Source organism: Phoxinus phoxinus (assembly GCF_949152265.1).
Source record: "Phoxinus phoxinus genome assembly, chromosome: 8".
NCBI lineage: Eukaryota > Metazoa > Chordata > Actinopteri > Cypriniformes > Leuciscidae > Phoxinus > Phoxinus phoxinus.
In genome coordinates, this window is record NC_136883.1 from 7,977,378 (window position 1) to 8,004,596 (window position 27,219).

General features: G+C 38.6%; 1 protein-coding gene across 9 annotated transcripts in view; it reads right to left on the reverse strand.

The window, feature by feature from the left end:
* The window catches only part of trip12 (thyroid hormone receptor interactor 12), a 62,936-nt gene that overhangs the window by 13,012 nt on the left and 22,705 nt on the right, over positions 1-27,219 (reverse strand). For 7 of the 9 annotated variants that reach the window (XM_079620111.1, XM_079620107.1, XM_079620115.1 and 4 more), the window contains 19 exons: positions 21,888-21,993; positions 19,355-19,491; positions 19,113-19,196; positions 18,587-18,682; positions 18,336-18,487; positions 16,874-16,909; positions 16,596-16,691; positions 16,167-16,259; positions 14,824-14,985; positions 14,524-14,592; positions 13,887-14,052; positions 13,568-13,685; positions 13,201-13,357; positions 12,941-13,094; positions 9,641-9,869; positions 8,662-8,780; positions 8,265-8,469; positions 8,060-8,160; positions 6,006-6,180 (listed from right to left, as the gene is read on the reverse strand). In XM_079620111.1, the coding sequence (XP_079476237.1) occupies positions 6,006-6,180; positions 8,060-8,160; positions 8,265-8,469; positions 8,662-8,780; positions 9,641-9,869; positions 12,941-13,094; positions 13,201-13,357; positions 13,568-13,685; positions 13,887-14,052; positions 14,524-14,592; positions 14,824-14,985; positions 16,167-16,259; positions 16,596-16,691; positions 16,874-16,909; positions 18,336-18,487; positions 18,587-18,682; positions 19,113-19,196; positions 19,355-19,491; positions 21,888-21,993 (2,455 nt within the window). The remainder of the gene's footprint in view (positions 1-6,005; positions 6,181-8,059; positions 8,161-8,264; positions 8,470-8,661; positions 8,781-9,640; positions 9,870-12,940; positions 13,095-13,200; positions 13,358-13,567; positions 13,686-13,886; positions 14,053-14,523; positions 14,593-14,823; positions 14,986-16,166; positions 16,260-16,595; positions 16,692-16,873; positions 16,910-18,335; positions 18,488-18,586; positions 18,683-19,112; positions 19,197-19,354; positions 19,492-21,887; positions 21,994-27,219) is intronic. The other 2 variants (XM_079620113.1, XM_079620112.1) reach the window with 2 other exon arrangements.

The following is a 27,219-nucleotide window of genomic DNA, read 5'->3' on the forward strand; positions in this document are numbered from 1 at the left end:
GTGTGTTTTCGGTGGTTGTTGTATTTCAATTAATAATTATCGTGATAAATGACTGTGAATTATGGCCTGTCAGAACATCGAGTCCACAGGTTTCCGAACAAGATAAAGGACGGTGCTATCTTCCGTGTTTGTGTGCGTTTTGTGCAGGGTAAGAGACGGGACTTCGCTTCTGCGTCTGCTTTTAGCGTTCACTATAGACTGCATGATTATAATCTCGGCGATATGATGAGTTAACGTTACGTTATATGATGACGGCGATATGTGCACACTGTCCCGGCTCCTTCATCGGGTCGCCCGGTCTGCCGTTAGCATGTGGGTCGGCCACCGGTGGGAAACATGACGCTCACGGATCCGTCAGAGATCACTTACTGTACATTTGTTTTACAAAATGTGCCTTGTCTTAATTTAATTCATTAACGTATCCTCCATAAACTTGTAATGTCTTGCAAGTCTGCAGCCGACACTTATTATTATTATTATATAATATATTATGTTCATTTTCAATCTGTACTCTGAATTTTAATGTTTGTGTTGGCTGCTTCTACATATAAAATTTTTATACAGTAAGAAAGTTGTGATAGTGATTATTTTTTTAATCATTATCACCAAGTGGGGCCATTCAAAGCCTTTATAATGTCCCTCTTTCTCTGGAAACTGTCTCCTAATGGCTGACACACACATGCAGGTAAGGGTCTAAATACTAGCTTTGCTATTGCCTGACACATAATTACAATATTGTGATCTGAGCATAGTGTTATACATATCGTCGGCTAACGTGAATACATCTATAAGCTAACACTGTTCTCTCATCGAGACCCGACTCCTGCCCTGTTCTCCTCACACCACAGCTCAATGCGTCTCCTCTGACCGTTGTTTTGTCTAATCCTGACCTGTTTACTCTCTTGGCTTCATATCAGGCACATAATTATATGGCTGAGGTCCGTCATACGAGTAAACATTTAGGCTACAATTTCCACAGCGTCCGAACTGTCATTGCGATCCATTGCTTTCCTATTGTTTACTTTGACCGCGCTCCCTCATGCTACGTCACTTCCGGTTTGGCGGTTTTCAAATGCGGAAGTAAAATTCTCACAAAAATGACTCCAGAAGCCTAAATAGCGTTTTATAAGTATATGTTTATATTTAAATCTAGTTCCTACATTATTGCTCTATACATTGGCTCACTGGGTACTCTAACCTGCAATATGCCCTTTAAAGGGGTCCCATTATGCCCTTTTTACGAAGTCATGATTTTGTTTTTGGGGTGTACTAGAATATGTTTTCATGCTTGATTGTTCAAAAAAAATGCTTTTCCCCAACATATTTTACATTACTACAGCACCTCTCTCCACAGTCTGGCTCGGACATGCCGATTACGATGGAGCCCCTACTTCCGAAATGTGCTGTGATTGGTTATCTGGGCCAGTGTGTTGTGATTGGCAGGGCTTAGCGCATGTTCATAACCCCCCCCCCCCCCCCTCTATAAATGCCAGTTCTTCTCTAGTGTAAATATTGAGGATGGCAACAATTTCAAACCAATTCGAGCCAGATTGAGACCCTGACTATGTTAACGAACAAGAGATTTCATGCACAGACTTAGCCAACATGGATTTCAAAGTACGTTTGAGTGATATGCTTTTTGTAATTTTCTTATACATTATAGATGTCACCAACCATTTAATCATGATATTTGTCGGAAAACAAACCGTAATCGATCACAAAACCATGGTTAATTTTCCTATGGAGCGGTGAACAGTCTTACAGCTTACAAAAGCAACAGAAAACAAGCTGTTCTCCATAAAGTGTGCAGCATACAGATAAATGTTGCAGTTACAATGTTCAAGAAGAGAGTTTAAAATAAATTAACCAATTAAAGTTCTTCAGCCATAGGAAGGTCAAACAAATGAGTTTTGGAAACGTTGTGGAAAAAAAACACTGTCTCTTTGACAGGCCTCGTCCCCTTTTTTGAGTATTCCCTGGGTGGGGATTATTTAAAGAAGAATAAGATTATGACGGGTTGTAGTCCAAACGAGCCGTTTATTATAGTTCTTGAAAAGAGGATTCTGTAAAATAAAATATCTCCATTTGGAGTCGACTGAGCTTTGTGACCTTGCAGATCATTTTTATGCTCAAACAGCAACATTACACACTAACTAAAGTTGAAAAAGTGGAAAAGCATAATAGGACCCCTTTAAGTGATACACAAACAGTTCAGGGAAAAAAACAGTTTAGGATGTGCGTCACTATTGGATCCACGCATAACTGTAAAGGCTGATTTATACTTCTGCGTCGGACCTACGCCGGAGCCTCTACACCACGGATAGCCAGATTCGGTCCTGGAGGGCCACTGTGTAGGACTGTGTAGGAGTTTAGCTCCAACCCTAATTAAACACACCCGAACAAGGCAATCAATGTTTTCAGGATTACTAGATCGATACAGGCAGGTGAGTTATCAGGGCTGAAGCTAAAATCAGCAGGTAAGTGGCCCTCCAGGACTGAAGTTGCATATCCCTGCTCTACGCTATAGACTACGCGTTGGTTTTCATTTATACTTCTGCGTCGTTGTCCGCGTTAACGCGCAATTCCTCAAAACCCGAGGGAGCGTTCTAGCACCAATCACAGCACTTGCGTCCGCGTAGAACTGATGCGTTGTTACATTTTTGGAGAAGTGCACGTCAGGGTACATGCTACACACAGCCTACGAGTTCAACGCAGAAGTATAAATTGGGCTTAAGTCTTTAAAAGTGCACTGTGTAATTAAGTGGCATCTAGTGGTGAGGTTGCGAAACCAATTCGCAAAACCAGAAGTTAGTTACGGTGGCCGACAGGAAAAGATGTTGTCTGAGAAAGTAGCCAGTGAAGCAATGAAGTTTCTTTAAAAACATAAATTAAGAAATTAGGTTTATTTAATTATTCAGTAAACCGATTTGTTATTGTGAATATTACCATTACTTGTTCATCATTACTTGTTCATCGTGGCAGCAACATTATATACCTAACGCTGTCTCTGTCGTTGATGTTAAACAACAACAACAAGTAAAATATATGTTGTATTTAATTGTACTATTGTCATTTGTTTCTGTATTATGCCATTTTAAACATTACTAATTTAGTTTTAGCTCCTAAATAGGTTTAATTTAATTTTCTCATAATATACATTGCAGCATTGTCTCTTTTCTCAGTGTCTGGAGGGGCTTGACCAAGAATTCAGGATTCATACTATAAACCTCTACTTTCCGAGACTACTCTACTCTTGATCAGATGGCCCAGTCTGTTGTGATTGCTCTACTTCTTACAGCACGAGTCAAAAATGAAACGCCCATTACCATATCTGAATTTCATCTCCATAGTCTCTCACCATATGACACGCAGACAGTGATACCAACATTAATGATGGCATCAGTTTTACCATATCAATTCCAGAGCGAGTCATCATCCTTTGGAAGTGCATGCAAACTGGATTCACAGTGAAGAAAACCGCATCGTCTCGACATGTCGACAACACAACGTATTGCTACAAAAAGTTTCTTCACAAGAGAAAAATGTGTGTTCACTAAAAGCAGAACGACATATGTTGAAAGATCTTCATTTGTGTTTTGAAGATGAATGAATGTCTTACAGGTTTGGAATGACATGAAGGTAAGTAATTGATGGCAGAATTTTCATGAATTTAAATGAAAATGTCATTCAGCTAGTCTGTGTTCTGTCACGAGCCGCTTGTGCCATTTGCTGCAACTAAATCTGTGATAAATCCAAACATGGATCTAGACTATTTTGTTTGCAATTGTGCAAGCGGAATAAATCTACTTGCACAACCTCTGTCGACAATGTACAAAATAGCCAGTACTATTTTGAATAGAAAAACAATAGTGTATGTTAAATAATTAATGAAATAATTGTAATTACAATTAGGAATTACATTTTTTTTAAATAAGTTTCACCAGTTTTACCATAATGTAGAGAGTTTGTTAATATATATGATAAATGGCCTATAATAAATCAGGAAACTAGATGACGTCAAATAAACCATGCGTATGAGTGCTCTTATTGATGGAAGTGCAAAAATTCTGATGAAAAATTTAGTTCTGAAAAGATCGTTGCGAAATAGCCGTCATTTTCAGTTTACCCATTATGCAGCATGACGGTTTTCAGAGACTAAATCTACACTAAAATTCTCACACTTGAATCTCAAACTTGACTGAAAAACAGGGCAAGGTTGAATACACAAGATAAAAACTAAAAAGTACATTTGACACAGGACTAGAGAAAACTCGTCCGGAGTTTTACATCAATCAATGACACGTTCGGTTACACGTGGGATTGAAATGGTGGTACAAAGAAATCTCTAACGTTAATTTTGGTCATGGCTTGTCTTACAAAATGAAGACAATTGTCGTAGGAGAAGTCACACTGCAGGACTATGAGTCAAATCTTCTGACACTGCCAGAACTTCGTTGGAGGTAGAATTTGATCGCAACGGTCATTAATCGGCTGTCGGTGAACATGTCAAACTAACGATCAAAGACTACAGATTTTAGCCTAGGATCAGAGGATTCTTTTAGGATTTGCCACAATTTGTCTCAGACGGCCAAATCGCGGCCAAAATCGCACAGTGTGCAGCCAATGAAAACCATAGACTAGCATTATGCAAATGTGTTACAAACCTACTAGATATATTACAGAAGTGAGACTGGCATTACTGACAAATTATTTCGGCAGTTCATAACCATTTTTTTAGGAGACAACTTGTGTCATGTTGATCTTAAAAACTTTGCAGAACTTTTACATACGCAAACTGCTATATTGCACACCATTAAAGGTAATATTCAAAAAAGCATAATAGGGGCACTTTAAAGAAATAAAAAACATTTTGTAAACACTTGTAAAAAATGTAAACACCTTAAATTTATCAACAGCGACAAAGACATTTATAATGTCTGATAGCTTATACATTAATGGTAGCTTATATGTTAATATGTATCATAGGGGTGTAACGGTTCTCGGAAGTAAAAAAAAAAATCTAACCATAGCGTTCTCCACTCACGGTTCGGTACGTACTTGCACCGCAGTTCATCTTTGTTTAAACTAAACTCATTTAAGCCTTGCCAATTTAAACATTTAAGAGCTAGAAGACTCTAATCAGAACTGACTAGCGCTGTGAGAAGATTGTGTGTGTGCACTTATCTGTAAAAGATATTTTTAATCTCAGTTTTATCTGGTTAAATAAAGGGCAAATAAATAAATCTGAAGCGCACAAAGCCTCAGACAGTACGCAAATATTGAGTCCTCTTTCAAGTCTTGCGCTTCAACGGACAAATTTACAAAAATTGCTAACATGCCTGTCTTGGTGAGTATCCTAGCAGACATAGTTGGTTAAGTCGAGGCATGTGTATCAGTATCAGTGTACTAGATCCGTGCATTATATCTTAAAGTGACAGAAGGCTAAAATTCCTACTGTCTGTGTTTTTAATGTTAACCAAACAACAAAAGACAAGGAAAACACTGCTCTGGATTGAATAGCTTTTGTAACTTTAATAAGGATTAATATTTAATTTATACAGTCAAATATGCAATGTTATTTTACAATTTCTGTACCTGAAAACTAATGTTAGGCCAACCTGAAAAGCTGTTTATTTTATTTGTATGTTTTCTCTTTTGTATTTATTTGTGCTGTTTCTTGTAGTTAGAATGTTTGATCTTATTTTGTTTATTTTGATTTGACAGTATCCTTTTTCCCTTAACATACCGAATCGTACCAAAACCTTGACCCTAAAAACGTGATATTAACCGAACCGTGAGTAATTTGAACCGTTGCACCCCTAGTGCATCATAACAACCCTATTTAAAACCACAAAACATTATAATAGTGTATTTATTAGAAACAATGAGCTGCAAATATCTGTTATCAATCAGCTCATTCACACCAGCACCCACCCACAAGCAATCCTGAACAATACAATTAAAAACAATTATCATCAGAACACGAATAAAACCTGTAGCTTTACCTGTTGTTTGAAACGGAGTCCTTAGGCGGCACTCGTGCCAGACCACTGACCCCTGCAGTGCGCGAGGGCTCTGAGTTGGCGCTGTTTGTCTGAGTCCCCAGCTTACCCCAGGTCTTGGGATTCAAACTGGCCAGGAAAGAGGACTTGGGGGATTGTGTGGTCGTCGGACTCTTAGCTGTGGAGGAGATATTATAATGACCAGATTAAAGTTCATGTGTAATGATGGATGCGTATTGCGAGTGTTGTGAACATCATTCACAACACTCAAAATAAAACGTCAAGCCAAAATTTAGCTTTATCCACAAGGCACTTAAAACTGTATGAATGTCATTGCATTAAAGCTACACTACGAAACTTTTGGTCGTCTAGCAGTTGAGCATTAAACTATAAGTAACTTGCAGTAAAACATTGTTTTAGTAATATGAGAGTTGTCTTCAGCTCGGATAAATCTGATGGCTTGAGATGAACATACCGCTGTAACAACGGTCACAGATAATCGCCCTATCAGTGTTAATGTCACCAACATCAAAACTCTCCAAATAAGGAAAGACGGATATCATCAGAAAAAGGTCTTATTAACATGCAAGTAGCTTGTACGCCGTGTTTTGACTAGCTGAAATTAATTGTTTTTAAAATAATGTTACAAAAGTTGATAGTATTGACATTAGCCAATGATTGCTATTCATATCAAATAACATTGGAAACTAACTTGGCAAGGCTATTTATAGTCAAATAGATCAAAGCAGTAACTGGTTTAGAGATTAGCAACATATTAGACAGTTTTATTACATGTACTGTTGAAATGCCTTTTTGCTTGTAAACTATTTTCAGTAGAAGGTTTAGATGCTGTGGCTTCAAGCTACTTCCACTGCTTACAGTAGTTGCGTGACCTTTTTTCTTTTATTTAGGGATATAAAGTAACATATGGACGAATTATGAAGGTATGCAGTTTCCCGGGAAATCTGTCCCGACAACTCCTAAATATAAACTATAAATAGGCTTACAATAGTAATTTAGGGTAAGGTAAAAAACACGGTTTGGAAGATGGCTTTATGATGTACTTATTATATAAATTGTTAATTTTGAACAAAAAACAAACCAAAAAAAAGTTACAAAGGGCCTATTTACACATGGTTGTTGGGCTGTAAACGATTAATCGCGATTAATCGAATCCAAAACAAAAGTTTGTGCTTTCATAATATATGTGTGTGTATTGTGTATAATGATTTTGTATATATAAATACACACACATGCATGTATATATTTAAGAAAAATGTGTTATTTATATATAAAATAGTTCTATTTATATATGATATAAATAATTTAAAAATATATATGCAGTATATAAATGCAAATATTTCTCAAATATATACATGCATGTGTGTGTATTTATATATACAAAATAATTATACACAATACACACACATATATTATGAAAACAAACACTTTTATTTTGGATTCGATTAATCGCGATTAATCGTTTACAGCCCTACATGGTCACTTCATGGGTTTTCTCTGATTAGATACCTATTCGATTTGAAGTCCTATCACTCAAACCACTTCAGGAGGTAGTGTGAATTTACACACAGGTGTAAATGTGTGATAGTTCCAAACGAAAAAGGATAAGAGTTCATGCACTTGTTGGTTGAAGCCACATTTTGGCCCAAAATGGTAAAAAAAAAAAAAAAAAAAAAAAAAGGGAGAACATGTTATACCGGCAACATGCATCACAGATATAGAGTAGCTTTAAATAAAACGTATGCCCCCGGTTTCACAAACAAGGCTTAAGTCTAGTCCCAGACTAAAATGCATGTTTGTGCTGTTTTAACTGAGAGCAACTTGCACTGACATATCTAAAAATATGTCAGTGCCATTGTTTTGACTCAAGATACACACCAGTAATGTTTTTTTCTAAGGCACGGAAGAAGAAAAAAAGCTACTTTAATGTCCTAATTGAACTAAGGTATAATCCTGGCTTAATCTAAGCCCTGTCTGTGAAACCAGGCCCAAGTAGAATTTGGGGCCAATGTTTTAACACAAGGAGTGCTACTTACCCTGATTATCCACTTTGTCATCGTCTCTGGGTGGGGAGTACTTTGGACGCCTCGGCCCTCTTTTAGGAAGGCGTTTTCTTTTCAGAACATCACTCAACCTACTAGAGAAAAGAGGGATTTGTTTTTAAACTTTAATGGCAAGATATGCATCACCAGGCCTGCAAACTCTAGATCAGTAAGGGTGCATGTCAAAGTGGCTCTATACCCTTGCGGACTGAGGTCCAGCGAGTCGTCCATGCTGTGCTGGAAACTGGGGGAGCCCAAGTCGGGTGTGACGTTAGAAGCAGCTGTAGTGGTTGCCGTGGTGATGGTGGTGGTGCAAAGACTAGCTGTGCCGCTGGTGCACGCTTTTGGAGGGCTGGTGAGGAACACCTCGGATTCAGCTAGGTTCTTTACCTGGTGCATCACACCTGAACAGAACAAGAGCAACAAAACACCAGTGTTAACAGTAACGTATTACTGTAATTACATTTTTTTTTTCCCCAGTGATGAAAACGTTGGAAACAACTTTTTGTAATCCTGTCAAAGCTAGCTACTTCATTCTGTGGAGTAACTTCTATAGAACTTTGGTGTAAAATGTATAAAATAAAATAAATCAGTACCTTCACGCCTGAAATAAACACTGAATACATCTGGTAGCTTCTGCATGAGGATTTCAGCCATCTGCAGAGAGCCCACTACAATCTTCAGGTCCTGACTCGACAGCATGGAAGCTATATGACTACAGACACAAGACACATATTGCACATATTAGTTCAGAATTAGTCAACCTTCAAAACAAACAAGCACTCTTACAAGTTTCATAAGCCACGTATTTTCACTGTGCACAAGTGGAAGAACTTGAAATTGTCAAATGGAAAAAGGTGCACACACTATGGATGGGTGGTGTGACGATAACACACGGTGGTAGAGATGTGTTACTGAGATGTGTTAGAGCTACTGTTTGAAGGTCATGGGTTTCGATTCCCAGGGAAAGCAAGAACTGATAAGAAATTAAAATGTGTAACTTGAAATGCAATGTAAGTCGCTTTGGATAAAAGCGCCTGCCAAATGCATAAATGTAAATGTGTGATAGATATTTCAGTGTAGTTTTCATACCACAGTACATGTGTGTAACTATCAGTGAGCAGGACTGCTTTACGTTATGTACACACGAGAGTAATAAAACATGGAAAAATGCTTCACAAAAAACGTATTACAAGCTAAAATTTGTTTTAACCCTATAAAGTCTACTTCATCCTTTTTGATACGCAAAAGGGCTCTAAATGATTAGCATGATCAAAACTTTGCTGAAAAACCTGTTGTACACAATCTACTACATGCCTATGGTCATCTGATATTTTACTTTTTTTTAGCAAATAAAAGGCTTTTTAGGCCACATTTAGATTACATGGTTCAAATAACTCAATAACGTTTTTTTCCTCCCATGTGGCACAGATAGGATATGACCACCTTGTGTTTAATTTTGATAAAACATTTTATTAACCATATCTTGATTCATATTATGTGATGTAAAATCACTTGGATCACGCTAAGATTTTGGTCCAAATCTCACACGTGGCACTTCAGTCCCTAACTGACCTAGACACAGCATGGTTGCGCAGTACATCTTTAAGCAGGTCTGCATCTGCGAAGTAGATGATCCGGAGGATGGCTCTAAGGCACTTGTGTCTGACGGCAGGCCCGGCTGAGGAGCTGTACACCTCATAAAGGACCCCAAACAGAGTCTTTATGAAGCACTTGGCCAGCTCAGGGTCCTCTTTCATCAGCTGAGCACGTGCGTCCTCTCGCCTCACCTCCAAGTGCCCTCCTGTGAAGACAGACACTGTTTTACAACATTTCACACTAAATACATCTCATATAATTTAGTAATGAGTCACATTTATGGAAGCAAAGTTTGATTCCATGCTTATCTACAACTCCATTTTACGGTTTACCACTAATCATAATTATTTTACATCAAAGGTCGACCAACCAAAAACCAGTCCGGACTTTGCATGGAGTTTGTTGTGACACGTGACTATGCTTTGCACAGAAAGAAGTGAATTTAAAACACGGCAGAGAAAATCCACGGTATGCATCAAGTATGCGTTATTACATGGTTATTTAATCATTTAAGAGGTTAGAGGATAAAAATGAGCTGTTTGAATGCGTTTGACTTACATATTACAAAAAAATGGACATAACTTTAATCTTAATTTGCCTTTTTTGTATAAGACATCACTTATGCTTTGTGTAGATGAAGTATGCTTTTGGGGTTAGAGGGTGATCTATCGGTTACAATAAACATGAGCGCTCCAAAGAAAACGTGTTGTGAAGTAGATCTTGTTGTAACTTAATCAACTAATATCAACCATGGTAATGTGGAAAAATGCTAACTGGGTTTTTGCTTTTGATTATCTGATTGCTTGCTTTAGAGAACGACGTGCACACATTGCATACACAGGAATAGCCTGTTTTCTCTGTTTAGCTTTCCAAATGTTTCTGTTCTTACAAAATAATATTTCATGAAGTGGTTATAAACAAAAGATGTAAGAGTATGGTCAAATATATACATTTAAATGTGAGCACAGCATAACATTCATGTGAGAGATACAATGCAAATTGAAAAATACATTTAAAAAGTTGATTTTATTTTGTCCTTTTTTCTCTCTCCATTTCTTGTACATTATTCATTCATTTCACATGACAATAAACCTAATAAAAGTGTCAGTTAGTGTTAATTTTGTCACCTATTTTCAGTGTTGTGGGTATATAAAGTAACGCGTTAGAGTACTCTAATTACCTTTTTCGTGAAATGTGTAACTTAACGTGTTAGTTTTGTGCGTTAAGTAATCAGTAACTTCGTTATTTTTTAAAAAAAGTAATCCGTTATTTTAAGGAAAGGAAAATCCCGAATAAAAAAAATTCCCCAGGATCAAGACAGTGTTTCTGCGCTTCAATACCCCACCACCCTCCAGCTTCATTAAGGCACACGCGCGCAGTCTCTTGCTCTCTCTCTCTCACGCTCTGCCATGCACGCGCTGCGCGGTTTGGAGCACAGTCTCTGTCTCGCGGGCGCGCTCGCTCTAGATTCCGGGAGATTTTAACTAAGTCGCGGGCATCAGTGAGCCGCTATCAATATGCGGGAGACTCCCGGAACTTCCGATAGACTTGGGATGTCTGCATTTCTATACTGAAATAATATCGCCATTATAATTATTGATTTTTTTTTATTGAAATAATAGCCCATCCGCGCATCTCTACTACCCGGGCTGGGAAGGTGTGAATTTTGATTAATATGTTCTGTGATAATAAATAAATAAAACGCTATGTGGAATAGCCTATGACTGTCTTTCCTGTAATTGTTATCCTGCAGTGTTAATTTAGTCGGATGACTGACGTTATTCATTGCCAGGAGTCACGACTTCTAGGTGCATTTAAAGGGGGCCGTGTCTGTAAATTAAGCTGCAGCATGTGTGAGGCGCTGCAAACGGCTTTTAATTTTTGGTAACGCATGAGTACTCTAACGCGTTACTTTTATGAATAGATAACGCAGTAACGTAACTGATTACTTTTAATTGATGGTAACGTTGTAACCTAATTAACTACTTTCCAAAGTAACTATACCCAACACTGCCTATTTTTAATTTAGTCTTAGTCTTGTGCCAAATGTCCTTGTTAGTCTTAGTCATATTTAGTCATTCACATATCTTTTTTTGTTAGTCTAGTTTTAGTCGACTAAGTGTCTCATCATTTTAGTCTAGTTTTAGTCAAAAGAGAACTTAAGGTATCTTAGTCAAGTTTTAGTCGACTAAAAGTCTTTTCATTTTAGTCAAGTTTTAGTAAAAAAAAGTCTTTTTTTTAATAACACATTGTTACTGAGATTATTTCTGATTAACATTTCAGTATAAAAGTGTTTCACATATCTCAAATATTGGTTAAATGTCATAACATGATTTTTGTTGAATGCAACTGTTAAACATGTCTGGTTTTGAATTTCTGAGGAGACACATTCACAAATGAGGAACCTGTTCTGAAGAGTATTTTATTTTAACCAACACAATTCAAAAGCTGGGGCCCAACAGACGACTGAAGTTACAAAGGCGCGGGAAGACGTTTTAGGTTGGGGGTGCTCCCCGGTGCTGAGTTTTTTTCATGATGATACTTCATGAGGCACACGCGCGCGGTCTGCTCTCTCTCCCTCTCTGCCGTGCACGCGCTACGCGGTTTGGAGCACAGTCTCTGTCTCGCGGGCGCGCTCGCTCTAGATTCCGGAGATCAGTGAGCCGCTATCAATATGCGGGAGACTCCCGGAACTTCCAGGAGGCTATTTTTTTGCAACAGTGCGAACTCATTCGGAATATTTTAAAGGCGTAACAGCTGATGAAAAAGCAGAGACGATTGTAGACGAAAATGAAGAGAGATTTTTTCTTATTTTTTATTTTATGCAAAACATTTTCGTCTAGTCTTTTTTTGGCAACAATAATGCATGTTAATTTAGTCTTAGTCAGCGTTTTTGAACAGTAGTGCAGTTTCGTCATCGTCTCAGTCATGGAAAAAAAAGTCGTTGACGAACATATTTCATCTCGTCTCGTCTGACGAAATTAACACTAGTGTTTGTAGTGATGAAATTTAGACGTATTTAGATGTATTTAATGTAATGACAAAAGATTCTCATGGTTAAGTCTTGTTAATTTTCTAATAATGTTCATCACTATTTTACATTAAGTGGAACGTTTTAGTTCATATTGATTTTATTAAAATAATTTTCAGACATATTTTCCTGTTTTAGTTATTGGTATTGAAAAAAATCGGTCAACAACCTCTATTTGACAGTTTGCCGCAAATGCAGTTAAATAATCTGGAACGTTTCATTAATTGTGAGTGCAGCATGTGTACCTGTGTTGGGGTTGGCCAGAGGGTTGGGTTTCCTCTGAATGGCACGGGCAGTGCCAGTGTCTTCATTTATCTGCTGCATAGAGTTAAAGTCAATGGTGTAGACACGGCCGAGTGTCGACAGACTTATTTCATCTTCTCCATTCTGGTGTGCAGTCTGAAAAAGAGTAAGAATTAAAATCACATGGTGATTCAGAATCATTAACTGGTCTTCTGAAACCCACGAAACTACATCTGCACTGAATGTAGTTAGCTGAACATACTTCAATGATACGGCTGTCAATGCGGTTGTACGGGTGCCACAGGCCTCTGTCATCTCTCCACTGCCAGATGGCACCCTCTGTAGTCTGGGCACTGCCTTTCTTCAGCATGGCATCAACCGCAAAGATGCCCTCTCTGGGCAGACATGGCATCAGCTCACTACAGCAGAGAGATAAAACAGAGTGATCAAACACACTCAATACTCTGCTGAATTGCTAGCAAAGATGACGATTTTCATTTTGGGGTGAACTAATCCTTTAAGCTTCATAATAACTCCTCCAAACTGAGTCCTTTTTACTCTGAGCATGTCAATCAGATGTCACTGGCAGACCCACACAGATCGAGGAGGTTTATGAAAACAGGACATACCAAATAAGTGAGGTGAGTTCATAAAGCTCCTGGGGGCTTCTGGGAACAAGGTCAATCTGTTCTTGACAGCTCCCATTGGATGCTCCACAGAGCAGGAAACGCAGGGTCTCTGCTATATCTATGAACAAGCAAAACACACAGTCAATTAATGTACATTTACATGTGTTTGTAAAACAGGCCACATGCCTTCCCATCCAGTGTTGAACTTGGTGGAGAAAAAAAACCTGCTCTGAAGTACCACATTCTTTCCTGTGTTGGTGTTTTTGTCTTTTTGGTAACAGGCAGGTGTGCAGGACGTGTACGTGTGTGAGTGACTTACTCTGTTTCATGAGCTGCACAGCCAGGCATGGGCAATTGGAGCACATGAGAGAGAACATGCGCACTACCATGATGAACATGCCGGAGCTGAGCACGGGTGGAGTGAGAACCAGCAGCTGCTGGATGTTGGTCAGCAGGTCCCGTGACGCCACCTGCTGTAACAGGTTCTGGGACAGTGATACAGGGAGCGGTAAATGAGGTCACAAATATGCACAAATATATTTAGCAATTTGAGTGACGGTCAATTCACAAACAAGTTATTTTGACTTTGCTTAGTTTGAAGCGATTCACAGAGCATTTCTAAATCATGACAATTCAATGAATCAAAAAAATATTTTGATCACTTTTTGCCAGCATGGTCTAGAGCTGCTGTCTGCAAAATTTTGTGGAGATCCGATGAACAGTCTAGTACTTGGAAAAAAATGTTCCAGACAATTGAAAACAGCGGGATAAAACTTATAGATGGATATGAAATCAAAGATACATTTTGTAGTACTTGAATAAAGGATTTAAAGTATTCTATACAAGGGAATATGTTTTTCTAATAACAAAAATATATGATTAAAATCGTTCAGTTCAAATTGGGGTTTTTTAGGTTTAGAAGATTTGCTGTGCTTGTGTGCGAGTAATGATCTCACCTCCTCATGCTGAAAGTTGTCCACCAGCCTGGCAAAACAGAGACAAGTGCTTTCGACGGATTTTTTATCCTGTAAAACCAAAGTCATAATAAAAATACTGGTTCATCTGAGGTAGACAGTGCTGAATTAGGTCTGCCAACAGTGTCAACAAGGTGTGAATCACACCAGTAACACTATGGCAAACATAACGCTTACGTCCTTGCGAGTGTTTATGTTTGTGTTACAGATCCAGACATGATGTCTGTTCATCTGCTGTTATAAATATGAATGTGGTGTCTGCTGTGTCTTTCAGTTCATCACCTGGTGTGTGAGTCTCTGAGTGAGCAGGGGCAGAGAGTCAGCGACAAAGTGAAACTCGTCCGGCGTGATGCTCTGGCAGCAGTTAGCAGCGATGGCTAACGCGTTCCTCTGAGCATTGATGCTGAAGAACTCCAAGTAAAGCAAACAGTCAGCCAGACCTCCCTATAAAGAGACATTTTCAAAAAACAGCAGAGCCTCAGTCAGTGGTGTGTCATTTTCCATAATAAAATAAGATGGGGTCAATAGAACAGATTTAATATTCAAAGCCATTATAAAACAGACACTGGCTTACATAAAGGCTAATTAGATCAACTGGCTTAAGTGTTTTTTGTGGATATTACATTTTATTCAATATAATTGGTGTCTTATTGGTTGAAAATGAGTTCATTTTGCCAGCTATTTTTTTATTTAGTCTTAGCCATGTCAAAAATACTTTTTAGTTATCAGTGAACCTTGTCCTGTTTTTGTTTAGTGAAGTTTTAGTCTGGGCATTTGTCTGGGCATTTTAGTCTAGTTTTAGTCAATGAAAACTTAGTCACAATTTCATCACGCTGCATACAGTAATTAAATCAATTATTTTGCTTGAAATTATAAATCACAATGACTGTTGTCATTTCATAATAACTTTTACATTTATTGCACCTATTATATCACCCTTAAGCACAAATCTCACACGCATGGTTTATTTTACCTTCTATTCTATTCAAACAGCAGCAAAAAAAGACTTTGCATTCACACAGTAAGTGCATTTACTCAGGAACCACAATCCAAACAATATAGTCGAGATCCATGGTTGGATTTATTACAGTTCTTCGCTAAAAAGGTTTGATCGCAAATTTAGTCGCAGCAAACAGCACAAGCGCCCCATGAAAAAACACAGACTGGCTGTATGACACTTTCATTTGAGCAACATATCTTAATGGAAATCGCTAAACTCATGCTTACATTGATTGGTGTTTTCAGTGCTTCTTCCGCAGTGTAGAGACCGCGTGTGTGCATGGTTGCCAGATTGCAAAGATTAAGTAAAATGCAGAGCAGAAAATGCATCCTTTTAAGAGGAAAAGCTCTGTCTGGGGGATTTAAAATCTCGACATCTGGCAAACGCAAGCATTTTCAACAAAAACAGAGATTTTGGTAAAGTTTTTTAACAACATTTTACCCCAATATTCCATGTTGATATAGTCAAGAGTTATCATTTAATGACGCTGGTCTCGTTTCGTCATTGTCTTGTCTTAGTCAAGAAATAAAGCTCATTGACGAACATTTTGTGTCACAGATTTCGTTAACAAAATTAACACTAGGTTGAAACAGCATTTAAGTAACAAGAAACCATCAGTACTCACAGCCTGTAAGATGGCTTTGCTGTGCCTCCGTGACAACATCTCCAGGGCGGTCAGGGCTTGCTCTGCCACATCAATAAACTGAATTACCTGAAGCTGTAAACACAAGGGGAAAAAAATGTATTATTATACAATTATACAAAAGATGCCACTCTAAACATAACTTTTCATGACTGTCTAACTTATTCACATGTGAAATGTCACACTCCAATCAAGTCAGTGAACACAGAATAGGTGTTGCTCTGTAAATATAAGCAGTGATATGTGAACATGCACATAGTCGTGATGTCAACAATGTTTTTGAGGGAAGCAAAACGTTGTTACATGTGTCTAAATTTATACTCTTTTTTTTTAAAATATATAATCCCTTTAATTATGTTATCTACATACTGGGCAGCCAAGGTTAAAAAAAAAAAGTGAGGTGCCATTTACCTTTTCCAGGAAGACTGGGATGGCATCTACCACCACAGCCGAGGAGCGTGGCAGAGCCTCCATCATGTAGGTGAGGGCGCGAGATGCATGATTCATCTGCAGAAATGTCACACATGGTGAACAGCTATTACGTTATTCTCAAATTGCAATATTGAAAATCTAATGGATGAAATGATCATCAGGTGATAGATTCACTGCAGTTTGCCTCGATAGGCTTGCACAATGTTCTATCTCTGCGTAAACACATGTACCCACTCATAGAAGTTTCTAATACTCACAATATCAAAATTATGCTCCATCTGTAACAGTGTGATCTGCAAAGAGAAGACAAGAGGGGAACAGGACATATGGGTAAGAATAGAAAGGCAAAAGTGGATGCGTGACTCCCGACACAGACAGAAGGTTGGGTAACTCTCTCAGATTATACATTTCAGAAAGCATAAATCTAAGGCCTTTTAAGACCTTTTCTAAGACCTGAACAAATAAAATGAATACCTTATGGGCGAGGTAGAGCAAACATCCAAAATCATAAAATAACTAAAAACATAAATTTAGAAAAAAATATTATTATGTTTAAGATTTTAATTTGGCAGTCAACCAATCATAAATTCAAATAGTACGGCCTAGTATGCCAAATGGGGTTACTTGTCAGAGATTTGTGTTTTGTCCGTCATTAAAACGGTTGCATCTGAGGCTGTAAGTGCATCGCATCACGCCTTCCTCAACTTACAGTTTACAAAGGTTATTGTAGCTATGTGGGCACTCACATAGTCGTTTTAGTAGTTTAATATATTTGGCAAAAAGCTTGTGTTATAAAATATGAAGTGTTACGCACAGGCTGTACTGGCTATGACTAAACGACAAATACCAGACTAAGACACTCTTCTCCGCTCCTCAAATACATAAAACGTCAGCCTTTACACACGTTTTGAATAAAGAAAACGCTGTACTTTTTCAAAGAACCAATTTTAGATTTACCCGTGCACCGCAAACAAGCAGAGACTGTCTCCAAAATGTGTGCAGCACTTCAAGTGCCTTGGCCTCATATGATTTTTGCAAGTTCAACTATCCCGGATCCAAAGAGCACCAAGATACGGACTTTATACCCCAGTAGCACTTTTTGCATCATGTACATGTGGGCAGCACTTCATTCAAGATAGAGGCGGTTGGAGCTACTGTATGAGGTTTTGCCAACAGTTTGAAGATCCACTCGAGTTACGAGTTTTATTCACAAGCAGTGCAAAAAAAAAAAAAAAAAACTTTATTAACTGGGATTTTTTTCTGATCAAACCGCTTTCGGAAAGATAATTTAATGAAGGAACATGAACAGAAATGGTAAAATACTGATTCTTCTTGCAGTGAACCATTTATTTATTTATTTTGCAAGTAAAGAAATTATTATACAAAAGTAATGTAATTTCCCTAATGTAATCTAAAATGAATTAATATACATCAGGGATGGGCTGCGGGAAGGGAGGGTGGGTTTCGGTTGGCATTCACCCAGACCCCTAGAGGAACAAAGGTCCACCACCAATAGACTCACACAATCCTGTGAAACTGACTTAAAAAATGTAAGGACCTGTAGCGACCAAGCAACCAATAATGCCAATCTGGGCATTATTATTTGGCGATTTGAAGAATTTTTTTAATCCGGTCTAATTGGGTGTTTCTTGGCCAGAATAAACTACAGTGTGGACCAGGCTTTAGTCCAGGTGAATTTCCTGATGCAGGTATACTCACCAGGGCAGGTACGACGCTCTTGACAGGGAATCCTCCCAGCGTCTCCTCGTTACCCATCACTAGCAGCTGGCACATCTCTATAGCAGCCTGGAGTTGCTGGGATTCGTCACCTGTAGCCTGCAGCCCCTGCAGCAGCTGCTGTGCCTTTGAGCCTGCAAGCGCAGAGGGAGACAGAAGATGGACACCTTGAGCAGAAGAAATATTTAATCATCCCCAAAAAAATGTCACAAACATCAGTCAAGGTCACTCACTAGCTCCACTCCCAATGGTCCTATGAAACAGCTGAGACATACGGGGCCCAAAGGGGCCAAACAGGTGAGGAGGAAGACCCCTGGCCTCAAGCAGAGCTGTGGAGAGAGCAAAACATGAAACCTCACACACACAACTAGATGTTTGTGTTTTATTATGTTTTGATTCTTGGTCAATTAAACTGCCGAGGTTTGTTAACAATAACGAAGATAAAAAAAATTGTGCATTGTGATGATAATTAATCGATTTTGATTAAAATAGTTGATTCAACTACGACAAGTAAACAAACAACACTGCAAGATACTTACAATGCACTAACACTATTTATTCCAAAATCTTCCTTTTAAATACAATGTTGTAAATACTCCAATTACACCTAAAATCATCTATTCAATGTTGAGATTTGTGCAAAACATAACACTAACACTTAATTAAGAACACATTTTTTTTTCTTATATCACTGCACATATTACTTTATCTTCACTGTATTTTTAGAAAATAAATGAAATAAAAATAGAGCAAACATGCCTTGCAGTCTTCCCATTTCAGAATCATCTGATTCACTCTCTCCAGAGGTGGTCATGCCAACAGCTCCAGCTACTGAGCTAGATGCTTCACAAGCAGAGACAGAATGGGTATAAGAGACCGATGTAGAATAAAACATACGTTTTCATGCCTGTATTAAGGTACTGTCAGTGAGTTCTTAACATTCACAACACAGTATCAAATACAATGTATAACAACATTTTTGGGGACGGCTGCTCTCTTACCTGACGCCCCTTGGGGCGTTTCCTCTGTGCGCGCGGCCGATGAATTGGCCCCATCCTGGTTGTTGTCAGAGTCGGCCATTTTGTCCTGTCGGCGAGCTTCGGCTGTCCCGCGCTTGCCCAGGCCTGAGCCTCGCCGACTAGAAAGGTGTAAAAAAAAAAAAAAAAAAAACAGTGTAAGGAAAAGCCCAATATTCTCAATAAAATGTGTATATTAATACATACAACACTAATACGATGCCAACCAATAAACAAATATTTACTTGAATAAAATGTCTATAATCATATAGGGCAGGTTTTGACAGCGTGTTATAAAAATATATATTTATATATATATATATATATATAAATCACACACAGTTGTAATCTAAATTATTCAACCACCATTATTACTCAGACATTATTACTTTCAACTGTTTAAGCTTCTGGCAGAATTTGTGAGGAGTCTTAGCCCATTCCTCATGAGCAATGGCCTCCAGTTCAGTAATATTCTTGGGTTTATATGTTTATATATATATATATATATATATATATATATATATATATATATATATATATATATATATATATATATATAACAAAGGCTTTGTAGCAGGGATGGAAATTAAAAATTTTGTCCACCGGCCACTGTGGCTGGTGGATTTCAAAATCTACCAGCCACTCAATGTTTTTACCAGCCACTTTTTTGTTTTTAAATCGACAATGTGTAACTGCATTTAAAAATTGATACTAGAAGATCTACAATACTTAAGCAGTGGGCGTTTCTAAACAGTATTTTCATTTTATCCAGCTGGGCCGTCTTTAGGCTGGTAAGTGCCTTCATGGCAGCTGTATTCTCCGGTTCTGCTTTTCCTTGAGCTTTCTTAATTACATGGATGTGGCATTTTGACGATTCGTGGTCTTTTATTGCTTCAAGTTTGAGATTTTTTTGTCCCAACAATGAAACTATTAGTTTTGGCCTCTTCTGAAGCGTAACGACGACATAACGAGCAGTGCATTGTTAGATTGGTCTCGTCATAAACTAACCAATCACGGGACTCTCCGTTGTCTGCTTTCCTCCATCGTTCTTTAAAAAAAAGTTTTGTTATTTTTGCCTCTTTGTCCACGGGATCCTCCTGAGATGTTTTCTCTGCGGACCTCTTAACACCTGCGATGTAACGCCACATTCTTTTTGAAGGTGCGCCGCCTCTAAAGTGTCCGGGTGACACAGTATGCTATTTTTATCTACCCGCCACGGTGGCCGGTAGGTGAAGCGAGTTTACCCGCCACAACACAAAATCACCCGCACTTGGCTGGTGGCGGGTGCTAATTTCCATCCCTGCTTTGTAGGCAGGGAAAAACAAATCTTTACAAAAATAAAGGTTGAAATACACTACATGACCAAACAGACAACTGAGAATAACACAAGTAGAAGTAAAAGGTTACTACATTATACCCGATTCATAAAATAAACTCTTCAAAAACTGAATAATTATTCATGTTTTGAGGTGTCAGGTCTGTGTGGGCAGTGCAAACGGTGCGATCGCACTGGGCCCCGTGATGAACAGACAGAGGGTGACATCACCACCACAATGCGATCACGGCGGACGAGAGAGGGGTCTGCTTACGTTACCTCGCACTGGGCCCTGACACATGAATGGGACGGCCCTGATTCAGAGCATTTCATATCAGCTTAGAACAAGCCTCAGCAAATCAAAATCAAGGACCAGAACTATCTGTTTTATAACTGTCGTTTAACATCGTCTTTGAGTTCCCAAACATTCATAAACAAATCTCTTTTGCAAGACAATGCACAACATTGCACCAGTTTTCTCATGAGGATGAACTTGAAGTTCCAGTAATGCAAGTAACTGAACAGGAACACCCATCTGGAGTTACCACAAAATAACGCTGAGGGGATAGAGGGGGCTGATTAATGGTTCGGGTAAATCTAACAAGTAAATAAAGAGGATTAATATGGAGGAATCAACTACTCATGTATTGTCATCTCTGTATCAGATCCAGACACAATAGACCTTAGTCAGGGTAGCGTCATATATCATTTTTTTGGTGGAAATGAAAAGAGTTTTCTTTTTTTTCTTTTTTTACTGTTTAAGTAGCAATTGCGTTCTTCACCTGCGTGTAAGGAAATAACAGTCTATATCAGCAGGTGGTAGTAGTCTAATATTGACTCATCATTCAAAAAGCACTACAACTGCGGATATACAAAATGTTAACAAATCAGAGCTTGTTACCATTTTGAATATGAATCATGTTGATCACTTACTTCAATACAGACGGCCTTGTCGTTATGAAAATATTTGCGTATTGGGATGCCCAGATAAGATCATTAAAAAATGTATAACAGCCTTCTGTGAATGTCCTCTTGACTATCATCTGCCCACTTTCATTACTTTAGCCTTTTTATTGTGTGGTAGTTCACTAAGCTGGACAGCCAATCAGAGTGATCCATCTCACCAAATGGCTTGATTTAAAAGTATGTGCATGTTCTAGATCAGTAGACTGTTCTGGATTGAAAAGGCTGGTGGTTCAGTACCTGGTGCTGGCGCAAGAGCCCGTGGTCTTTTGACGTGTGCTCCTCCGACAGCTGGGGAGCTCTGCTGGGGGAGACTCACTACGCTTCTTAGTGGACTTCCTCAAACCTAGAGACAGAAACGTACAACATTACACTCATAACACTCAGAACGAAGGGGAAAGAGAGCGACCATTAAAGGATAGCAAGCCATAGATTCAGACATCCCTCCAACATATTGATAACGGCTCCCTGACGTCCGCAAATAATTTACGAAATCCCGGAGATTGAGTGGGTGAGAGAGAAGCGCTGTTTCCAACTAGTATTAAGATGCGTTTACAGCGATCTGACCACATGTGGTCAGCCAAAACACATTACAGTTTACACACGGTACTCAATTGCGTCTTCTGTGACCACTTGCGCTCTGATTTCGTCGAGGGCCTCATCTTATTTCGTGACACTAGCCTACATCACTTTCAGCACACAGGTACTATTAAATGAACATGTTACACGGCTTACGCAAATTAATATAATATAATATTAATGCAACGTTTAATGTGCATATATATATATATAGTATTATAATATAATATAAATGTCGGCGTTGGAAAATATGTAAAACGGTATCACTCGCCGCTACCTCCTGGAAATGAGATTTTGCAGGGAGGGATGTCTGTAGATTAAAAGCCAGACACTGAGAGAAGATCACAGGAGAACATTTTGTTTAATCATACAGAGAACAGTACTCCATTTCTCGGCAGGTTGAAATGATAAATCAAAGAGCAGAATTAATCCTTTATTTATTCCAGAAGATGCTATATATTTGAGAGTTTGTGTACGATTATCATCACTTTAAATTTGCATGTTTAAACGCATCCAAACTTTGCAAAAAAAGAAGAAGCTATTTTTACGTATAAACAGCAATTATACTACCAGTAGCACCAGTGAAATCACTAGTGGCTTTCTCCAGGTCTGAACCTGGCAACTGAGCATGAGCTGAAGCTTTGTTTGAAATGCATGTAATGTAGGGCTAGGTAAAAATATTTTTCATATTGCTGAACCAATTCTTAAGAGAATCCAGATAACCGATCTTTCAGAAAGCCCTTACGGACACCGTTCAGTGCAGCTGTGTGAACACAAAATGCAGCAGATGTGACTCAATAGGAGAGCGTGTTTTTAATCCATTCAATATATCATAAATTACAGATGGATTATTTTGCACTCCTGACATAAATTAAGAAATTACTGTCATGGATCTGAGTTTCATCATAAACGGTGGTCAAATATCAAAGCTGAAGTCTTAAATCTTTCTAAAGATACACAGTTTGACCAAATCAAGTAAGAGAGTGATGTTTTAACGTGCTGTGAAAGTTGAACAAAAATAATCTGGGGCCGCCGATGTGGTGCAGGTTAAGTTAATGTGCCGTGACAGATCTCTGTAGCACCTCAGATCAAGCGAAGCAGTCCTGTGAAGAGCATGTGAACGGATCATCTCTTGGCGAGTAGTGTCGGAAGCAGTGGAGTAAAGACTGTTTCCACAGAAACCAGCACATTCTGCACATCATCTCATAGCACTGTTTAAAATGAGTCACATCGTACAATTAACGATAACATAAGCTCCTCGTCAGCCACAGACATATGCTCTTTCTGATTAAGCCAGAAACATATGCTTAATTCCAAAGCCTAGTGTGCTACCTATGCATGTAGCATCTTAAGGCATAATCCTAAAATAACTTTGACCAAATTTTAAATGCCTATTTTGGCCCCGATCACACCAAACGCGTTTTTGTGAACGTGTGGGGGTGCTTTGATGAACGTGCAATGAACGTGCTTTGTTTTAAATAAATCATACACAGTAAACAAATCCTTAAAGGGACACCAAGTAGGAATTACTCCCATCTAGTGGTGAACTCGTATTTTGCATCCAAACTAATTTTCCTCTCCAGTGCCTCGCTTTTTCAAATGCGCATTGCATCTACGGTAGGCGATATGTACCAAAAAGCTTTGACAGGATGTCTTCTAATAGCACTTCGTCGAGGGGGGGTGTTTTGAAACATTGTTATTCATAAAAATAAATCATGAGAACATGAACTTCATCACTGCATGTGCAGGAATTGTAAAATCTTTTTTCTTATTAACTGAAGTAGCCTAACGCAATATTATTACTCTAATAGCTTATCTTTCCCCACACATATGAACTGTGATCATGCAATAACGGTAACTTTACATCACGATGCTGAGCTACAGTGAAATGATAGAAAAGACATTATCTGTGATAGCAATTCGCCTCATTCGCGCAAACTGGAGTAGAATGAGGCTCGCGTCTACCACGCCGCGCTAAACACCGCGCCGCAGGACCTCTAGACGCGCATAAACGCGTCTTTACATTGAAATCACTCGCGCCAGACGCTCAAGAGTGGAGTAATCATTTTAAAATAAAATTGACTTTAATCAAACCACGGATCCGTGATAAGTTTTGTGATCCGTCTGTTAGCACTATGATCACTTTGAGGGGAGGATACATTTATCCCCACCAGGGATAAAAATAATTAAGCAGAAGCAGATACATTGACCAGAAAGGGGGAAATCCCACGCATTTTACGTTCTATTTTTTGACTTTTTTGGCGATGATGTTTTCTTCTCCTGTGGCTCGGCATATGTATGGTCCATAATAACAATGCAATCCAGACTTTTAAACTTGCCGGTGCAGTTTCAAGCGCCTCTCACTGCTCTGCACCTGCGTTTCTGATGGTTTCGGCTGGCTCTGAACGAAAACGCGTTGTGGAAACGCGTTGGCTTAGTACTTTTTGTCCCTCTCTGCTATTATAGTTTTGCAAGATGGCGGAACTACATGGAAGCATCCGTGGACCTACCCGTCCCATGTATATAAAGATAATAAATTCTTAATTTATAAGGATAAGTCAGATAATTGGCCGAGGTATTTGTACACCATTGAGGACATATTTATGAATAAAAATATTGATTTTAGTAAAATACCTAAAAAGATACTTAGTGTACCTTTAACAAAACAAAAAAAACTTTGCAATGAACGTGCAATTTAAAACAGCTTATTATGTAGGAAGCCAATGCGCCTGATGCTTTCACTTGATACAAACGTTGGTTTTTGTTATTAAAATACATGTAAAATATTACCATAACATCCGTCTTCCTGTTTGCGGAAATTTGTTTATGTAGCCGACGTGACAACGAAACACGTGAATGCACGCCTGTGTTAAGTGTGTTAAGCACGCTTGTTGCGCTCATTCTGTTGACATTTCCGAATGCCTTCCTAAAGTTGCTTAATAAAAGCGGACTTCCCACACAAACAAACGTACGTGTCATTAGTATGAGACGTATGAGTATGAGTCGGACGCGGGCCGGGCTCGGACAGAAAAATTCGGCCTTATCCGCACTTGTAGCACATGTATTTACGTGCCAATTTTGCTATGAGCAGATAGCGTGTTTCATTGTCTCTCCACCATGCTAGTGGATCAGCCGTAGAGCCAATTGGTTGTTCTTGGAGATAGCGGGTTAACTCCGTGTCAGCGCGCGCTGATTCCTATGGCCACTGCGCTGCACGCCTTTATCTGCACATCTCACTTATGCGGTTTTCCAAAGAATCAAATACAGTTGGAAACGACGTAGACCATTAATAACACAGACTGTTAACAATTGCTTTTAATTAGTATTTAAACATTTTCTATGATCTTTTTTTTTTTTGTAAAAAAATATTTTAATAACACGGTTTTGGCGGTTATAGAGTTCTAATGACGGTGTTCAACTATAACCATCAGTCTCACGGTTATATAATGACCGTCACCCCCTTAACTATAACTGCATTCTGTCTAGAGCAACTTCTTCCCTTCGCAGCAGTATGCTGTCATTTCTCCATGAAACTCAAACTTAACGACAGAATCAGCATAAACGGTGATTGTTGTAAAATGCACTCAAGCTATTGTTGCTAAATTGCGGGACGCGTTTAATAACAAAAAGAGCTATATAAAGCATAAACATCTGCGCAAGAGATGCTGTTCGCAAGGCAGCGCACGCTCCAGGGCTCAACGCTAAGGATTTTTTCTACTTCAGTGGTTGAAAATTGTACTTGCCCTGCCAAATTTTTCACTGGCCCAACACAAAAAAGTTATAAATGTGTGTTGTTTTTTTTACAGTTACTGCTATCATAAAAATACACTTAATTGTAGGTTTTGAATCCTACGTATGGCACTCCTATTCTTTGTCTATTTTTCACGCATGCGTGTGATGGCGCCTGTTCACGGAAATCGATGTTATTAATACTGCGGCAAATTCAAATGCTTTCTCACTAAAAAAGTGCCAGAGTTCCTCATCAAAACAAAGGCTGCGCCCGAAAGCTGAAGGCAACAAGGCATGTCAAAATCCAACTACTAGATACTGAGATACCTTCACCTGATCGGTTTTTGAAGGCAGCATAGATGTATCCTTTGCTGCCTATGATATCCCACAATTCTACGCGTTCAATTCTTTGACAGTTGAGCTTAAAAAATATGGCATCTGAAAGTTGCGGTTGGTGGTCAGTTTGTGTAAATGCAAGCGTCTGACCAACTTTTTCCCCTTTTGATTTCATTTCAAGCAAGAAATTTGTATTGTAGTAATTAAATATTCACTTGGTTATTAGAGCTTTCTCTGTTTCGCTGTAGATCATTAAACTGTAATGCTGCCTCAGAAGAAGTCTGTCAGAAATCAGTATGGTGCCTGTGCGCAAGCACTGCCTGCAAAGTCATTGCCTGATAAAACAGCGACAACAAGTTGGCTGCCTATTGCCTAAGCTTTTGGACGCAGTGCAAAATTACACAGGCAGCATTGAAGCACACTGACAGAAGACAATATATTGTTTGCACAACATATTTGTTAAGTGTGTAAAATATTAACACTGTGAACCAAACAACGTGAAAGTATGAATCTGTTTGGCCAGTTGGCCAGATCTGGTGAACGCCACAAAATTTAGTCTGATAACATTATATTTTTTCAGTTTTATTTTTCAAGCCATTTCACTATGTGCGAGAAACCTGTGATAATTTAACTGCACATCTGTTGAATTCTATATTAATATGCACTATTAAAATGCTAATCGTTGCTTAGCTACTATTAACAACCAAGAGTTGAATACCAAGAGAGAAATACGAGTGGCACAATGCATCAAAACGAAACAGTTCGAAGCGGTTTAAATTTCAAATGCTCATCTGATACACAGTATATGTACCGTCATAACATTCAGCCTGCTGGATATATAAAGAAAGTGAAGGAAAAATGAAAGACAAAACCTTTAAAAGACCTCTGACAGTGCTTTCCCTGTAAAGTCAGATGAATCACAACAGCT